This window comes from Orbicella faveolata, unplaced genomic scaffold (genome assembly GCF_042242905.1).
Source record: "Orbicella faveolata isolate gen_17 unplaced genomic scaffold, um_ofav_v1 contig_2, whole genome shotgun sequence".
Classification (NCBI taxonomy): Eukaryota; Metazoa; Cnidaria; class Anthozoa; order Scleractinia; family Merulinidae; genus Orbicella; species Orbicella faveolata.
Genome location: NW_028301547.1, coordinates 1,985,322 through 2,004,335, shown reverse-complemented (window position 1 = coordinate 2,004,335; position 19,014 = coordinate 1,985,322). Strand labels below are relative to the sequence as shown.

Genomic DNA, 19,014 nt, shown 5'->3' with positions numbered 1-19,014 from the left:
ACTCGTTCTACATATAATGCGTAACGACGTCACAGGAAGTCACATGCACGCGAAATTTACCTTTCACGCACTGTCATGGTCACTAACCTTGCATAATCGTGACACAGCACGGCAGGACTAAGAAAAAACAAAATACTCATGTTTTTTTTCGAGTTTAATCGTTAAACTACTAAAAATTACATGATTTTTTTTCTTGTCTTCGGACGTATTTATTTTTTGACATTTTTCAACTTTATCAGGCAGAAGTAATTTTGTGGGGTGCACGAATGGCTAAATCTTTCACTTTATTAAATGACGACTTTGTAGACGAAGTTTCAGGAAAAAAAATATTTGAATAGCAAAAGGTGTCAAGCTGTTCAATCATAATTAAAAAGGGATTAGGATTTCACAAGCAAAACTATATCATTCACCTCAACACAAGACAAAGATCTTTTTTAGGCCATGATGTTACAAATAACGGGTTGTACTTTATTAATGTCCTTGAGCTTCCCCACCGCTAGTCTTCAAAACACCCCTCCCATGATGTAAAATTTCCCACCCCAATAACAACCGGTGAAAACAAATCCCCGCCTCCTGGGCACTTAAACGGGTCAAAATGCTCGGGTTATTTCCCAGGGGGGTGTTCATTCGATACATAGGGCGAAGGCCAATGAACACCGGAAATCTCAGATCGATAGAAACTGCACATTTGGAAAATAAAAATTAAAATAGTTAAAATCTGATTTACTGTAAAATTTCATTTCGCTTTCTTTTCCGGCTTTATTCTAAAAATATGCTCACGAAAAACTGTTCCTTGCTTATTTTCATTAGAAAACACCATGTAAAGAAGCACGCGCTAAAATGTCGTTTTTTTTTAAACTTGATACGGAACGCGGAAAAAGTGTTTTCATTTTCTCAAAATATTTCTATTATGATTACACTGTCCATAAGCAAATGTGGTTTGTTTTTCTGAATGCCTTTTTCTATCCATGCTCTGTAAAGTACTTCGCCATACGAGACATTTAAAATGAGAAACGTTTGAAGACCGAGCTTGAAGGTTCACCTTGGCACGATCGATGCAAATGGTCAAGTTCAATCAGATCCGGTTCAGTTTACGCAGGTAGCATTTGCAAACAAAGCATATTAACGAAAACAAACGGAAATACATTTATTGTCTTTACATCACGTAGCCTACAGATCAGGAGATGTGAAAAAAAAAAAAAAAAAAATTAAACCACACTGGGTCCTAAATGAGCTTTATTCCCATTAGCCTTGCCTGAGTTGGAAGATTGCTTGTCGTGTCTTTCCCAACGAGCCGAGGAAACACCCTAAATACATTTGCATTTTATTTGTAGGGGAAAACCCTGCTATTTTAATTTCAGCTTTATAAGTATGAGGAAGGAGCCACGATCAAGAAATTCCTCGTTTCAATCCATATAAGGGCAAAAATTGAAGTCGCACGCATACGAATCTCAAGGGAGATTCCCAATCCAAATTCGAACGTGAGAAATACATGCTGACGTTGCAAATTTAAGCCGTTGCGACGTTCTAGGGTCCCTATTTTCACAGCCAGTGGACATTTTCAGCGGACTCAGTTAAATTTAGTCAAAAGCACTTTCAGTCCTTGCACGTGGCTAAAAACGAACAAGTTCAAACTTGCATGGCACTCGGTAGCACAAAGACAGTGAGACTGCACCTGCTTCGTGATGAATAATCTTAACACGTTCTCAGATGATATATAAGGCTTCCCGCTGTATTTTCTCATACTGGGTTGATGTGTTATCTCTGCTGCACACAGTATATTAGTCACTCACCCATCAACTTCCGTAGTTTCCTCCGAAACGCAGCGACCGAAACTTAAGGTAAGCTCGAGTTTAAGAGTTTTACGTGTAATTTTGAAAACGGGTTGACGCAGTTCTTTTCTTGTTTTAGAGGATCGTAATTTTTTTTCGTTTGAAAAGTAGCAGTCAATATTCTCAATTTGTGTCGAAATATTCACCCTGAAATCTTCTCTGCGAAAACACTAGTAACTACAGTTCTAAAAATTTCGATGTAACAGTTTAGTTTTTCCTGTTAATTTCATGTACAAAAGGTACGCTCGCTAGTTTCCCATTCCTTGTTTTCTGGATCTGTCATTTTACTGATTTGCCATTTAATTTTTGTAGTCCTCGCTCTCCGAAAAGACAACATTTTTTTGCTCTTCCTTGCTGTTCTAATTGATTATTTTATGTATTTGGAATAAGTTTTTCGCACCGTCATTTACCTCATTGCCGAATGTTGCGTAGCATCGCACGACATTTAGGGTTGCAAAACCCGGAGGGCCGACCCCATTTATTTAATCTCGGATTTGAGTGTTCATAATGCTTCACGGATTAAAATCTTTTTCTCGATAACAATTATGAAATTGTTGCATCATGCCGAGCAATGAAACTGATAACGCTTTGTTTTCCTTTCAACGTAAATGTTTATCGGGATTGCTTCCCTGAAGTAAGTATCTAGGAAACGAGAATTTTCCACCCGGAATACAATGACGCCCTTTCTATTGACAGCGCAACAAAGAACACGCAAGCTTCTAATGGAAAACCATTGTTCCAGTTTTCACAAAACAATTATTAGGAGGCAGTGTATACAAGCAAGATCATTTTTTTTTGAACGGGTCCTGGTCTTTTTTTGTTAAGGAAATTCTGTTTATATACACCGAAGTACATCAAAACAGGCGGCCGCGCTTAGGTATGAATAATTAACTAGGGGAATACCCTTCGCCTGCTTTGTCATAACAGAAAGCACGTGTAAAACATGCTCGATTTACCAATAATTAAATTTTCGCTTTGAATGCAAATGACGAGCTTGTTTCGTTTTTTTTTCCGTATTGGAAAACGCCGAAAAATTTTCAGTTTGAGCTATCGCAAGCCTTTTGCTCCAGTCTCTTTAGCGTGTTTGGTCTTGCTTCACCCAGGGTTAAACGGAGGTGAAAAACAACATAATTCTTGAGTCACGTCCGAAAATAGCTGTCATGTGTGAAGCGAAAATCGAATTCAATCACTATGACGAAATTGATTGCTTTGAATACCTCATATTCTTTTGTTACCGTGTAAAACATCATCAATTAGTTTCGGAAGCGCGTCTGGGCACGTAGTTTTAATGGGAACCGTCGCGACAGATGGCCCCTTTTGTTTGTGTTATCTGGTCTAACTTACCGTTTTATTTTGTTAAGTAAACAAAAATCCTCTTAAACCGCTTCATCGAACCATCTAATCCGTTAGATGATATGAATTTCCGACGATAGCGTGTTAAAAGAGCATTTTATCAGAGCAATCGAAAGAATAATTTTTTTCGCGGGAAAAAAATTTGTTTGTGACCACTTTGAAGTTGGCGCGCGTCATTGAAATGACATCACTACACTTGAAAGAAAGCTAGCGAATCACAGAAGTTGTACTATAATTTGTCCAATCAAATCGCGTCTTTCAAGGCCAAACACTTGATCGCTTATAGATTCTTTTCCGCCATGACTTGGGTCAACACAGTCTTGGATTGAGAGTCAGACGTGAAAGACGTGAAAAAAAATCGCTTTTGAAAGCAGAGAGAATCTATAGGTCAGGGGATTATTTCCACCTTGTCTGTGCCGGTGAGTTTGTTGTTGGTGTAAAAAAAATTGAACGTCATTCCCTCGCGAAGGTTTTCTTGTTGGCCGCTTTTAAACAGCTCATGTCGATTTCGTTGCTGAAATATTGAGATTTTTCGAAGTATTCGACATCAAGCTGTCGCCAATAATGTTTCCTTCAGTTATCGAGCTAAGTTTTTATTAAGCCAATCTATAATCCTGGTTGAATTTCCTTTTTAAAAAGCTCAAGTTCTCTTTGAGGGCTGTAAACGGCACGCGACCTGAATCAACTTGACAGCGATGCCTGTTGGAATTTCGGTTGGAAATTACATGTATGTTACCTCTTTTATAGAGTTTACGTTTATCTCTCATTCCGATAAACAGCTTAGACAAAAAATAATTGACAGGATTTAACAGTCTGGATCGATGGGACTTTTTTCTAATTTGTTTGTCGTTGCGCAAGAATTTATATTTCTGTTGCCGCTGCAAGTTGTCTTTGAGAGAACCTGAAGAACGAATGATGCCTGTTCCATTTCAAATAACATTCAAATTACTTTTGTAGCGGTGTTAATTCGTACAAAACTTTTTCCTTAAGTCATAAGTCAACGATAAACAAGAAAATTCTCGATGAGTTATTGCTTGATTAAGGAGTAACTTCCATAACAAAGATAATATTTTTCGTTCATCGACTTGGAGACGAGTCACAGACAATAATTAGCTTAAGTTCTCTACCCCTTTAAAAACGGTCATGAAAATGTAAATAATCAAGTTATTTGTTTTCTAATTGGAAATTTAATGATGCTTAATACGGTGTAGATATTTCGGTGTTGGCGTTTGTCCGTGCAGAAGTATTGTTGTCCTGAACGAGTGACATGATTTAGAGATGTTTGAGTTTATCTTGACTGGAGTTACAAACGTTGTTTGTTCTAATTTTGAATGAGATAAAGTAGGCACAGGTGATAAGTGTACACTTCATGTGAATCGTGTGGGATGCTATTTTAAGAAACATAACCGACACCTGAACACATTTATAGAAATGACTCACTGAAATCCATTGTGAGAAAAGAACATGCCGGTTTTGAAATTTGAATCAAGATTTTCAGTGTCTTGTTCCAATTTTAGAGGCATTCATTGAATCTAAAATTAGAGACAAAGAGTGTCTTATAAAGATTTTCCAAAAATATTGCTGATTGATGTTGTTCTTTTCATCTGGAATATTTGTGGTCACAATTTCTTGTTTAATATCAGATGCCATGCCAAACCAGTGAGTTTGGTAAAGGAAAACTTTGTCAAATTTCGCCAAGTTTTGGAGAGTCCGAGATGTCCTTGAGTGCAAAACACTTGAGTTTTTCTTAAAAATTACTTAAGCATCCCAGGTCAAATTGACTAGTTTGTTATATTCATTTTAGAATAATAATAAATTATTCTTGTGCATGTTTATTTTTGTGTCACTGAGCACTTTTGGGATAAAATCCTTGTTTGCCATTAGTTTTGCTTTTAGGTTGAAATTGTCACCACAAAACTAAATTAGAGTCCTAAGTGAAAGAATACACTAGGTGGAATTCATAGATCTAGCCCAAGGTGATGTTTGAGAGAGTTAACTTGTTGTTTAACCGTTCAAGCAGAAATAGTGACGAAATGGTTTTTTTTTTTATTTACAGCGTTAAGTTTGACATTTTAAATTAATTTGGATAAATAGTTAAGTCATGGAAATAACTAAAGACATTTATTTTTTATTTTCCTTTAGAGTGATCCATCAAAATGGCCCCTGGTCGAAATCGACAAGACTCAGATGATGGAGATGGAAATCAGGAGGAAAGACCACCCTTTCACAGGGCAAATAGTGTTGATGAAGTATCGGGACAGGCACCTGCTATTGTCACAACATTTTTAACAGAGTGTTTTCGTGCTGATGGCTTGGCAGTTCCACAAGAACTCAGCGAAAGTCAAAGAAAAGTTAACAAAGATGTCGCCCATGTTATACGTGACATTGGGGATCGTTTATCCAATGATGCGTCATTGAATGGTCTAATAAAACAAGTGGTTGTTACTAAAGACACTGCCTTTGAAACTTTTCTCCAAGTTGGAGTGCAAATATTTAACGATGGTGTTGTCAACTGGGGCAGAATAGTGACTCTTTTCTACTTTGGCTATAAGCTAGCAGTACGAGTGATAAATGAGATACCCCTCATTAAAATGATCATTCAATGGGTTTGCCAGTTTATCAAGGACCGACTTGCAAAGTGGATATTTGAGCAAGGAGGCTGGGTGAGTATTGTTAGTGGTTCGATCTTTTAGAATCCTAAGTTTCTGGCCTTGTTTATTTGTTATGAAATATTTTCATTAATAATATTGACCCTTGATTTTTTTAGTACACAGCATCTAGTATGTTTTTCTTGTAATATCAGTAAATCATCAGGTCAATATGAAATGTTAACAATAAATAATAATTATAATAATAATAATAATTATACATTTATATAGCACTAATACTGTAAAGAAGATTTTTTAAGGTTGAATCAGTTCTAATCATAATAATGTGGGTACCAGACTTAATGCTAAATGAAAGCAGGGTTCTCATCAATTTAGGCAGTACAGGGCTTGTTTCATGAAGCAGACTGCTGTCACCGATTTGAGTGCTGAAGGGACAGAGGTCTTGGGGCATGTTCCTCCAGAAAATTTTAAAATTGATAAGCTCTGAAATGCTATTTTACACATTCTCTCAATTTTGGATAAGGCCAAAATGTCAACAATGTTAAGGGATTACAAAGACTATTTTCAATTTTTATCTTGCAGCGCTAGCATGATTGAAAACCTATACCATGCCCTGACCCCATGCCCCCTAGCTACAGCCTTGACTGCCCTGAGACAAGGACAGTCAAGGTTCAGTCACATTCCAAAAAAACTGTGTTTTCCCAAATTACTTTTTACAACATACTCGCATATTATTTCATAAATAGTAGGTGGCTCAGAAATTGAATTTGTTGGGAGTTGCGGTGGCTTTATGGTTAGTGTGCTCATCTCTGGATCGAGGGGTCCGGGTTTGAACCCTGACTGGGGACATTGTGCTGTGTTCTTGGGCAAGACACTTTACTCTCACAGTGCCTCTCTCCACCCAGGTGTATAAATGGGTACTGGTGAACTTAATGCTGGGGGTAACCCTGCGATGGACTAGCATCCCATCCAGGGGGTAGCAGAAATACTCCTAGTCGCTTAATGCTACAGAACCTGGGATAAGCTCTGGCTTGATTGGCCACTTGGTGTGTATCAGAAATTGAAGTAGTTGGTTTCTTAGTGAAATGGCAAAGACCACTAATCGCAGTTCCTTCTTTGCAGGAAGCTGTTGTGGACTACTTCAAGAGTTTACGACAAAGGCACGACCTGGAGGTCTTCTTTGTGTTTGGATGTATTTGCGCACTTGGCTTTTATTTGTTATGGCGCAGACAATGATTGTTGTCCAACAACAAAGCAAAAGTTATTGTTGTACACTTTTGTAATATAGAGGTGGAATATTTGCCAGTCTTTTAAAATAATTGTGCAGGCTTTTCAAATCATCCCCAGGTTGACAGAACATGACTGTCTGAATGTAGCATATTATTGTATAAATGCACATTAAGATTGTTTCGATGAAAATGAACTCAGCGCCGTGGAAAGTGGGTATGTAAGATTTGTAACGGGGACTTCCTAACCTTACTTGTGAGTTTTATTTGTATTCCTGTTTTCTTCAATATTAAAGTGACATAGATTAGAGATTTAGAATGTCTGGGCCCATGTTATTAAGTGTTATTAACCCTGTCATACCCAGTCAATTCTTAAGTCCGTTTATCCACTGGATAAACCCTGGTGTGTGACCAGTTCACAGACTATAGATTTATTTAGTGATACTGGAAATACAGAATGAAGTTTATCCTTTTCAGTTTTTTTCTTTGTTTTCAAAATTTTGACTTACAACTCTTTGTGTCAGCTAGGGGTTTGTACAGTAGTTGAAAGACTGCAATTAATGGCATGACAGGGATAATAACTAGCATGTCCAGTTACATGTAGGTACAAGTGCTCTGCGTATTTTAACGACATCCAAATCAATGACCAAGATGATAATTGTTATTCTCTTTTTGAGGTATTGAAATCAGTCATCATTTTACAAAACTACCTTATAACCACTCAATAATCATTGAGACCGTGTCGTTGTTTTGGTCACTTTCCGGAAAAAACTCATTCATCTTCTTTATTTAAGAACACCTTTGAGGCAACGATATTGTTAATATGACCATATTTTTGTGGTCCATTGGTGATGTTGTTAGTGGGGTTAGTTTGGCAAGATTTTGTATTGTGCAAAAATGGGAAATTCTATGTTTCTCTGCAAAAAGCCAAGGGTGGATTTCATGAGAATAAATGTAACTGATCTCAAACAAAGCCTGACGGAGATTGTGTTAATCCATGAAAGTTCAGTTTCTCCCAACCTGTACAATAAGCATAAGATAGGGAGAATTCCAGTATCTGCGTGAAGGCTTAAAGGGCTTTTTTCCTCAACAGTCATGTAATGACCTCAATGTTGGACAAATTTCTATCAATGAAATGCTAATTCTTTGCTTAAGTTGTTGTCTTTTCAATTTCGTGTCTCAAGAGACCAGAGCAAAGTAGTTTTGCCCGTGGAAAGAGGCCTTTGGGCTATTTTGTTAATTCTTACTATTAGTATGATTTTCTTTACCCTTAATAGACAGGTTGCAATATGTCAATTGATGCAGGAATGTTGACCTTAATGTAAGTTTATTTTGTGCTCATTCAAAACTCAAAATTCCTGATTTTGTGTGGATATTCTTGTCAATGTGTATGTTCTTTAATTGAGTTTTACCATCAGTTTGATTGTTAATAACATTAGTTTGACTCTAGATTCATTACTGACAAAAAGAGAGCTCTGCTTCCTCAATTTGGAAAATTTCACCGTTTTTAAGCATACAAAGCTTTGTCTTTTGCGTATAAACAATACAGTATTAGTATCTTTTGCGTATAAACAATACAAGTTCTTTACTGTTGATTTACGCTGGTTTCCTTCATAATACTTCTTAATGCTTTGTACAAGAGATTATTTCAGTAGTATGAATGGGGTTGAAGTAGAAAATTAATGCATTGTTCCAAAGAAAATAACTTTTCTCTAACAGAAAGAAATAAAAGTTATGGCCCATCTCCATACAAGATACTTTTAACACAAATTAATTTAATGATACAAGATTGAACTCACGCTTTTAACAAAAATTAATTTAATAAGATTTAAAATTATTGCCTAATACCGTAAGCCTGCAATGCATCCAGATAGCTACAGCTGTGTATCCAATTGAACACCATGTGTCTATGATGTATGCATACAATTTTCTGTACAAAGAAAGTATTTTCTCTGATATCTGATTTCCTTGTGTTTAGCTTTTTGCCTCATTTAAGCCATATTTTTGGAAGTTTCTCATGTGCATGTCTATTAAGATTCAAATTTTTATTAGTAAGAGCTAAGTGGTGATTGAAATAAAAATGTGATTCGACTCCTGTGTAGTGATTAAACATGTTTCTTAGACTGCAAAGCAGTTCACAGTAATGACTAATCATTACATGATATATGGCTGCTTTATGGATTAATTGCTGTACTGTTTTGATGAGTGAAATGATAATAAAAAAAAATGGAAAAAACAAATTTTCACTGTAATTCAGGGAACATACAGTTGAACCTCCACTAACAGCCACCAATCTAGAATGGCCACTTTTTTGGACGTGGTGGACAGTCCACTGATATTCACTTTTATCTTAATCTCTCTTCAACAGCCACCTCTCCACAATAGCAACAGCCATTACAACTCATCCCAACTGCCAAAATACCTTCTTGACAATGGCCAGTTAGTGAACAACTGACAGTGTATACCAAAAAACCCATTTTTTTTTTATATTTGTAGGTCACGAAACTTGATCCGTCTCTTGTATCATTCTCTGTTTCTGTTAAGTTACATTTTATTGATACATTTGATATATATAATTATAAGAAGTTGTACCCTGAAAAAAACAGGTGTCATATTACACCCCTTCCGCTCAATAACAGGCACCTCTCTACAGCAGTCATTCCTCAGTCCCCAAGGTGGCTGTTACGGAGAGGTTTGACCATAATATTATTTGATTACCAGATCCGTTAACTTGGCTCTGAGGCTTTAGAGAACAAAGAAGAAGGGATAAATTATTTATCGCTCAACCCCAATGTGATTTCTTTCCGTTTTATTCCCTAAGCCTCAGAGTTCAGTTCGAATTTTAATATCAAAATTGGCCTATTTGGACTGACCATAAATTAATTCAAGGTTTGTATGGGGTGCATTAAAATTATTGGGGAGCATTGCTCTCCAGCCCTTGCAAAATCATCAGACGAGAAATAGTTGGGAATACTGAAAAAAACAAAATTGGCACTAACAGGACAACCATGGCTGTTGTTGTAATACACTGTAGTTTTGAACTTGATGACAGGACTTCATGCCATCCAATGAGCCTCTTCTCAGTTGCTATTTTCCCCTCTGTTTCAAAACAAGTCCTGGTGTACAACCTTTCACATGGAAATGAGTCCGATTTGTTAGACAATAATTGAGCTAGAAAAATGCATTTCCATATAAAAGGTTGTACACCAATTTTGAGAGAATTTACAAATGTCACTCGTAATCCTTATTATCACTCGTAATCCTTAATTGCAGTCGCATTCATAAGTTTACCTATACTAATACCAGAATACAAAAAATAGAGAGTCTGCAGTCACTTTATTATAATTTATCCTTAAAACTTCCTTTAAACTACACAATGATTATGTACAGTCGAATTTCAACAATCATCATGTTTAGAACTAAAAAATATGGCATACCACTACCATGACTGTAAGCTAAGAGAAAAAAAATGTGTTGCAACTTTCAAATTCTGATTATGGTTTAATATAAACCTTTCAGTCTAAAAAGTTTTTTTTTTCCAATGTCGTTTATTAAAACTGATTTAAGTGCAAAGAACCACATGCAGCATTTTGTGTTTCTTGTTTGTGTATGTATCAATTCCTGAGTCTTGTAAAAGACTACTGTCTCTGATCTGGAATAGATCATTCTGCTGTTGATAAGAAATGGCAGGCAAGGAATTCCATGACTGAATACATTTTGATTTTTCAATCTGATTCAGTTTTTTTGTCCTGAAAGGTTCATTTGACAGAATGGCAAGCATACATGGTGATGAAAACAGACAGTGTTCATGAAATCTTTTCAAGTTCCAGTTTCAATGTTGTACGGACACATGTGAATGCAGCGGTTTGACCCGTACATTTCTTGAAAGTCCAAGACGCATTGGAGGTCGAGAACTGTTTATTTTCACTCCACCAAGTCCCATTCCTGGGCTACTTCTGAGAAGTGTCATAGAGTTGGCCTTGACTTGTTGTAAAGGTTGATTTGTTGTGGACGGAACTGAAAGACATTGCAAAAGCAATACAATTTTACATGTTTAACAAGCAGAGCAGACCTTAATTAACCTAAAAACACCCATCTCGAGGCACAAAATACTGAATGATATCATCATTAGATACCATTTATTTATAGGCAAGGGTATAGTGTATAATTAATTAATTTAGTTATTCGTTTGTGACAACACATTGTTAGCAGCTAGTGTTACAGAAAAAGTCCCAGGACTTTGGGCACTATGCCCATCGAGTTTGCAAGGCAGAAAGGTCTCTGATGAGTCTCTCAGCCAGGACGAAACGAGCTGCGGAAGACTAGCCATGGACAATGTAAATTATCACATGTAACTGTCAACTATATTGTCAATTAATTTATTAACAAATAAATAAATAAATTATTTTATTAGGCAGGGGTATAATTAATTATGCCTATTAGTGCTCAGCTCTTTGCTTTTGTTTGCTGCTTTTGTTATTGTCCTTACATTAAATGCATTTCTTTCAATGTTAGTTATTCAAGTTAGAGTTCTTCAAAAGAGGTTTTAATAATCAGTACTAATAAAATTGTTATTATAGCTGGTTACTTAAACATTTATATCTTTATTTAGGTTATAATTACCTCTGTGGGTTTACTGACAGTAATCTTTTTGTCTTCAGAAGAAACCTGTGAAACACAGGAGACAAAAGAGACAGTTCAGTTTGCTTGTCAGCATAATTTGTCTTTGACTGACGACCTTGTTACCAGGGTCTCTCTAGCTCTTGGGGGCAAACAAAGAGAGGTCCTGGGAACAAAATTGTTTTGTTTAGCTCTACTTTTTGTTTGTTAGACCTTATCTAATTACTATTGAAGTCTTACTATTACTATGTTTAGCCTTGAAAACAGAAGTTAGATTTACTATCATTATGTACCGGTATGTCGTTCTCATGCTCCTTCAGAGCCAGTAATAAAGGAAATAAAGTAAATGAATGATTTTGCCTACACTCAGGAAGCCCACATTACCCAAGCTTATCTTTTTTTCTGCAGCATGATGCTACTAGGAGTACATTTGCTACTCCTAGTCCATTGCCTAGGTGAAGACACTGTGTTATGCCAACAATTCATGCTCGAGAACAGTTCAGATGTTAGACCTTGCTCGCAAAGTTAAGTGTTTATTTTTCAAGATACATGTTAGATCTACCATAATTATCAATTAATCTTTATTTAGACAAGACATCTTATCATAAAAATGGTCTTCCTAGGAGTCGTGTGAAAAATTACGCAAAGAATACATTAACTATATTAACAGGAATACATTAATTACATTAACTAGCAAACTACTTAACTAAGAAAGAAAGCGCACAATAAAAACCTATATACCGGTGTCATATTATTATTTATAGATCACGTTGCTTTTATTGATTAAATTCCTGTCAGTTTTAACGTAAACCTTTAACTCATTAGTCATGAAATCCCATAAATTTCACAAAGTATACTTGCAGTATTTAGCTTACTCGTGATTGTCGTAAGTTACAACCTAACTTGATGCAGTTTAGTGCAACTAAAAATTTCTTGGTCTATTTAGCCATGGCTGCAAATTAAATTGTCATCTTAAACTTTACTTTAAACTGCTACATAATTACTAGCACGTACCCCAGAGAAACTAGTTGGTATGATAACTTTACCCTTGAATCTGAATGTTTCCTCATTTTTGTCTCAACAGGCATTTTTATTAATTATCTCTTCGTATTGGACCAAGGGTTTCATTACCCTTTTCAGCAGGAGAGCAACTGATTTTAACAGGCAGGCAAAACTGTTTGAATTGAACTTCTTTATAAGAAAAACTTTACTCTAGATGGTCAAAACAGACGCACAAATTCGTTCTTCCAGTTGGTCAATTTCCCTGGTGCCTGTCCCTTAATGAAACCCCTGCAAATCTAGGACCACAACATTCTAAGGTCATTAGTAAAAATTTAACTTTCCACACCTAGACATTTATGTGTGATGGTCACATGTATATGATGTTAGAGAAAAGATATGTGGCTGATTGTCATAAGACTTCTCATAACCAATCAGCCTGTTACCAGCAGGGGTTCTCTTAAGTGCTGCGCTCTGGGCAAATTGACCAGCTGTGAGGATGATTTTGCCCATCTGGTTTGACCATCTACGCGATTAAGTTTCTCTTATAAAGAAGTTCAGTTCAAAACGTTTTGCCCGTCTGTAAAAACCAATTTCCCTCCTACTGAAAGTGTTCATGAAACCCATGTACCAGAAGCCACCCATTTATTGATTAATTTGTTATAATTTCAAATTCCACTGTAAATGTATTTTCAAATTCCTGACAGTAACGTACTTGATGGTGAATTGGAGGCAGAACTGGACACTGAGTGACTGCTGTTGGCTGATGATCCTCTTCCTTTATTTTTGCCTCTGCCTTTAAGCATCTTTAGTGGTGTGACTGAAACATTGGAAAATGTTTAGATGCATTGAATTAAAAAGAAGAAACACAAACAGAAAAATAACACCCACAAAAATGGAAGTCTGTCTTAAATACAGACTATTTTCTCCCAGAGATGAGCGGAGTGCTTGCCAGGCTGTCCTACCAGTTTCCAAAGCACCTGAGTGTTAATTTTATACTCCTTGAAGGAGAGAACAGTATGACAGTAATTTAAGTGTCTTGCTCTGAGAGAAAAACACAACAAAATCATCAACAGCTTGATCCAGAGTCCAACATGGTAACCAATTGAGGCTACCATGTTCCTCATTATCAAACAGTAATCCAGAGCACAGATGCAGCAAAAGAGGAAGAACAGTAGTAATGCGAAACTGTAAGAATTAAAGAGAATTAATTCAGTTAATCTGCCCACCTGTTACACTTGTTCTGGGCTTGACGCTGGGCTTCGCAGGTGAACTTGCTGTTGACTTGCCACATCCTCTTGCTTTCTTTGTTTTCTTCAGCTCTATCTCCTCGTCAAAATCACTGTCATCTCCCTCACTAAGGCTGTCTTCATTGCTTAGTTCTTCACTGAGCTCAAAGTCACTGTCTTTGTTTCAACGGGTTCAAAGAGAAAAAGAACACTGAGAAACTCTAACAATATTAATATTTATAGATTTATCTCAGGGCTGCTTCATGTCTGAGGTCTGACATCCGAGAAGGTACAAAAATTGATCATGACATACATGTATGTGACATCATGGTTCTTGCCTTGCATCTCATTCATTCTTCTCTCCTGAAGTTGGTCAATTATGTCACATAAAGGGCTTGCAAAAAGTCCATGTGGTCATCCAGGACAAGATTTTCCATCTGGGCGAGTAACTTGTCACTTTCACTTGCCCGATGGGCAAGGGCTCAGGCAAGCTGTCTGCCAACTAAATCATGAAAAGAGCAAACTAAAACTTGCCCAGGGTAAACAAAATTTGAGAGCTACTTGTCCCAAGGGCAAGCTAGAATTCAATATTTTTTCAAGCCCAGCCCGTACTATCACAATTTGCCTTCACAAGTCCTATCACACTTGTGTGCCATAATTCCAGATTTTAACTACAGTGTCCATGCATGGGAGATATGAGATTGTACAGATCAATGGAGGTGCAGTGAGGTGAAGACCAAATTGACAAAAATTCAATGACATTGTACCATGATTGTCATCTTCAGCTTGTTCTTGTTTCACAGCAGCTTTGCTCGCACCTGATTTCTTTCCTCTTTGTTTTGGTTTTAAGTCATCATTGCTACTTTCCTCCTCTTCAATATTTGGGTCCTTCTTTTCAGAGTTTGTTTGTGAATCATTGCTGAAAACCAACAAACTAAATATTAATTCATTTCATTGTTTTGAACTGGGCATGTTGAAATAACCTGGCTCAAATATATCTTTCCTGTTCTGTTCTGTGATCAATTTTCTTTAGTAGGAAATGAAAACAATGCTTCTTTCAGTCCAAGATCTTTGAAATCTTTCCTTTTCCCCTCCCTTCACCCAGGCAGTGATAAGAATTTTAGCCAAAGTAAAGAAAATGAACTTTACTGCTGTCACGTTATCACATGGAAGGTAAGTCTGCATCACGCCAGTGGCCCATGCCACGAGAGCTTATCCTGATTTCTCAGTGTCACATGAAGTGACTAGCACTATTTTGGATCATGTGTACTTTTAAAGGCATCTGCGGTCGAGTGTCAATCGATAATCTCGATCAATACTCAATAATACTTGATCAACGTGCTGACTGATACTTGGTCGATACTCGGTCAACACTCTATCGACACTTGATCAACAGTCGGTCGATAGTTGGCTGAGTATTAACTGACTCATATAAATCAAACGAAAATTAGTCAATTCTCAACCAACTGTCGGCTGAGATGTCGATGGAGTGTTGACTGAGTGTCAACCGAGGTGTTGACGGAGTGTCGATCGAGGGTATGGATTGACACTAAACCGTAGATGCCTTTAGTACTTAATCCACTATTTCTACTCTTTCCTGGATGGGATGCTGGTCCATAGCAGGGTTACCCCCAGCACTAAAGTTAGATATGGTACCCACTTACACACATGGATAGGGAGAGATACTGTGAGAGTAAAGAGTCTTGCTCAAGAACACAATACAATGTACCCAGCCAGGACTTGAACACACACTGCTTGATCTGAAGTCCAATGCACTAACCATTGGGCCACTGAACTGCCACTCTGGTTATCACATTAATGTAGCAAATACACTCACCCACTGTTCTCTTTATTATTGTCTTCTGTGTCAGAAGATGGAAGTAATCTTGGTTTCTTTGGTTTGGATAAAATCATTACTTCATCGTCCGAAAGTTCTCTTTGCTCATCATCATTTGCACTGCCGGTACTGCTAACATTCTCAGGAGACTGTTGTGACTCTTTTATAGAGGCTTCTAAAGCAGCCTCCAGCTCTTTTTGGTAAAGCTTTTCATCTCTAGACAACCTAACAAGAAATAAACAGAAATAAATCATGCACAATGCTATAAAACAATCTTTGTTGATATATTTTGCTGGTATCCCAGGATACCCTGGGATCCACTGTAATTGGCTATGCTGTATTGGTCTCCCCACCTAATGAATTTTTGCTATATGTAAGCTAAGTATTTAGTTAGGCAAAGTTAAATAAATAAATAAGTATCAATGTATAAAATCTTGAATTCAGGAGGTTACCTGATTTTAATACTGATACCATAACTAGAAAAAGCATTTAAAATATGGTAAAATTGCCAAGTTTTGAACCAGACAGTTTGGAATCCGCTTGAAAAACAATACATTAACAAGATGCAGCAAGATGTTCACAGATGTTTGCACAATGGCTTTTTTTAATTTCTGTAAATTTGACCAAATTACAGATCGCGTATCCTTCCCTGCCAAAAAAGGCATATCTTACGCAAAGCTTTCCCTGTGAGACTTTTTTGAGTGCACACTCACTGGGACCAACAGATTGGTTAAAATTAATGAAAACGTATAAGCAGAAAGCACAACCACCAAGTTCACAATGACAGTGTACATGTATGTTAGGCATCTTTAGGCAATGCCACCATCTACTGGATTGGATAAATTTTTATTAATTTGCATCTTAACATTATTTGCTATAACATGTACCTTTCCTTCCTTTTTAAAGTCACTGGTTCCCTACTCTTTGCTTCTTCTTTCACTTTAACTTTTGACTTAGCTGTGGTTTTTGTTCTTTTTGATGGTACAGGTCCTACATCATCTTGAAAATCATCTGGAAAAATGTAGTCACACGCTCATTCTTGCCAATATTATTTGCCACGAGGTATTGTTCCAAATATTCTCCTCCAAAGCCTTATAATTTCCTCTACCCAGGGGGGTAAGGCCTGAAGATGGGAGGGGGGAGCAGAGGCACTTGACAAAGTTTCACAAGGGGAGGCTCTGCCCTGAGGTACAAACCCTTACCTAGCCCTTTATATACCACTTTTGACAGGAAAGGTACCGATAACCCTTTCATGAACCTTCCATAGAAAATGGTATTGACCCAAGAGGAAAGTCCTGCAGAAATCTTTCTATCCAGACAGGGTTCTCCCTTGTTTTCAGTACAACAGGTGAAAGAGCATTTTAGTCCAGTAAAGCAATCAGGTGAATCGCAGCCTTGTTTATTGGGTCTGCTCTGTACATTACATGGAATTGAAATTTGCCCCATTCTTGTCTTTCCAAGACAGGTGTTTCATTCTCGAGTTGCAAAGCCACTTCATCACCCATGTTGTCGTTTCCTAATAAAAACATTTTCTTTGAAAAGACCTCCATCTAATATGCCTTACAGTTTACTAATTTTACACCTTTGGCTTTAGATGTCATATGAAATCAAACAGCATTTTCATTTTTGTTTTATTCTTTGTCTTAATTCTCTTGCCCTAAAGTCACAGAAAACTTCCAGGGTATCCTCACTGTGCTTACATGAAGTGTCACTACAAAATCAGCCGTCGTCTCTCAAAACCAAACGAAATCACTGCATATTCGTTTTCATTCATGTTCTGGAAGGGTTTTATTGTCAAGGATTCTCTCAAAACGTCGTCTGAAAATAGATTTTAAACACCTTTGACCTGAATGTGGAGCATTTCGTGACGAGGATGAAGTTTTTGATCACCACCCGTGAATGTTGGTCAATTTAGCAGCACCCATTTTCTAAAGCCGATAGTTAGGTGGGAAGTTCATGGAACTGATTTACCCACATTGCTTGCAAATCAAATACTTGTAACGTCTAAAATTACTTTACTTGTAACTGTTTCCATTCGTGACTTATTGCCATTGCTAATGGAGAGAAATGAGAACAACGTTCGTAGTCGCTTCATCATGAAACTGAACGTAAACAACTACCGATGCAAGTGTGAAGAAATGACATCTGCCATGATGGAATGGTGGAAGAAAGCCTGCCAAAGATTCATGGATCTTGCCTTGAGGTTCGAAAGCCACAGATAGTACTTACAAACCATAGCCTGCGCTGTTATCTTTTAATCTGTTTATTGATTCCTTTACAAGGATAAAACACCGATTATGTCGGTGAAACAACTATATATATATTTTTTCTTTTACCTGTTGAATTTTCAAGAAATCCAAGGGATTTTAGGCAGTAATGAGTGGTGCTACAGGCGGTAAATTTTACCGGTTACCGCCTGAAAAGGAGAACACTGTCCAGAGAAGGTTTTGAAAGTTTTTCACTACGTTCTTCTATTCTTCAACTCTTCAAAAAGCCCACCCTTTTATATATGATCTAGAGTCCCCATACATGTATAATTCATTACAGGGAGTATGCCCCCCCCCCCCCCCCCACCCCATCTCCAACGGCAAGATTCCATGCAATCACATCCCCTGTATTCCCCAAGATATCCCTGTGTTTAGTCCATGTTCACTCACCGTCGCTATTGTTTGTACTCTCGTCTTCATCTTGACAAAACTTGGCATAATCGACTTTTTTACGTACTCTGCGAAGAGACATTTAAAGTGGAACGACAAAATGAGACGAACAGTCGCAACTGTAGATAATTAAGCCAACAGCCTGATCTGAATATTAAGCTTAAATTTCTGATGCTAATTTCTTCGTTCTAAACACCGTCGGCTGTTTAAACATAGAATTTGTCAAAATGATCTCCCAATCTGCCGCTGTGTGACAAGGGAAATAAGAATGTCGCTCACAACATGACATACTTAAGTTGTAATTGTAAACTGAATCAATTTTCGTAATAAACGCGAACGTTACGTCGATAAAATATTTAGCGACACGACAAATAAAAGCATTTCATTTTCGTATGATGATTCCATGGGAATCACACGGGACTCCTTCACCGAGAACAAAAACAATTCTTTCACAAGGTTATTACCTGTCAGATCTTCTCCCCAATGACATACCAGGACTTCCACCACTTGAATACCCTCACGGAAAAAACTCAGAAATAAGAAAAACCCTTTTGTTGTGTTTTTGAATTTCTTGATTTGTAATCAATCGTGTTAATGAATTGGCGCCAAAACACTGGTTACCGCGATGGAAGTTTCCAGCGGTGGAAAGCAT

General features: G+C 37.2%; 2 protein-coding genes across 5 annotated transcripts; one reads left to right on the top strand and one right to left on the bottom strand.

The window, feature by feature from the left end:
• Nucleotides 1-1,514: 1,514 nt before the first annotated feature.
• On the top strand, nt 1,515-9,111 carry LOC110058456 (apoptosis regulator BAX-like). 3 transcript variants are annotated; one of them, XM_020765107.2, is made up of 3 exons: nt 1,515-1,841; nt 5,328-5,848; nt 6,917-9,111. In XM_020765107.2, exons 2-3 carry the CDS (start codon nt 5,342-5,344, stop codon nt 7,028-7,030), a joined length of 621 nt encoding a protein of 206 aa, XP_020620766.2. In that variant the 5' UTR covers nt 1,515-1,841; nt 5,328-5,341; the 3' UTR covers nt 7,031-9,111. The 3 variants fall into 3 exon arrangements, with proteins under 3 accessions (XP_020620766.2, XP_020620765.2, XP_020620767.2); XM_020765106.2 differs by lacking the exon at nt 1,515-1,841 and adding an exon at nt 3,453-3,604; XM_020765108.2 differs by lacking the exon at nt 1,515-1,841 and adding an exon at nt 3,671-3,912.
• Nucleotides 9,112-10,337: 1,226 nt separating this feature from the next.
• LOC110058454 (uncharacterized) lies at nt 10,338-18,996 on the bottom strand. Of its 2 annotated transcripts, XM_089290602.1 has the most exons (9): nt 18,827-18,996; nt 18,363-18,430; nt 16,593-16,716; nt 15,706-15,930; nt 14,636-14,787; nt 13,869-14,045; nt 13,355-13,459; nt 11,644-11,688; nt 10,936-11,037 (listed from the first exon to the last, which is right to left on the bottom strand). In XM_089290602.1, the coding sequence occupies exons 1-8, from the start codon at nt 18,850-18,852 to the stop codon at nt 11,678-11,680; spliced, it is 888 nt and encodes a 295-aa protein (XP_089146728.1). In that variant the 5' UTR covers nt 18,853-18,996; the 3' UTR covers nt 10,936-11,037; nt 11,644-11,677. The 2 variants fall into 2 exon arrangements, with proteins under 2 accessions (XP_089146727.1, XP_089146728.1); XM_089290601.1 differs by lacking the exon at nt 11,644-11,688 and having other exon boundaries at nt 10,338-11,037.
• Nucleotides 18,997-19,014: the final 18 nt, after the last annotated feature.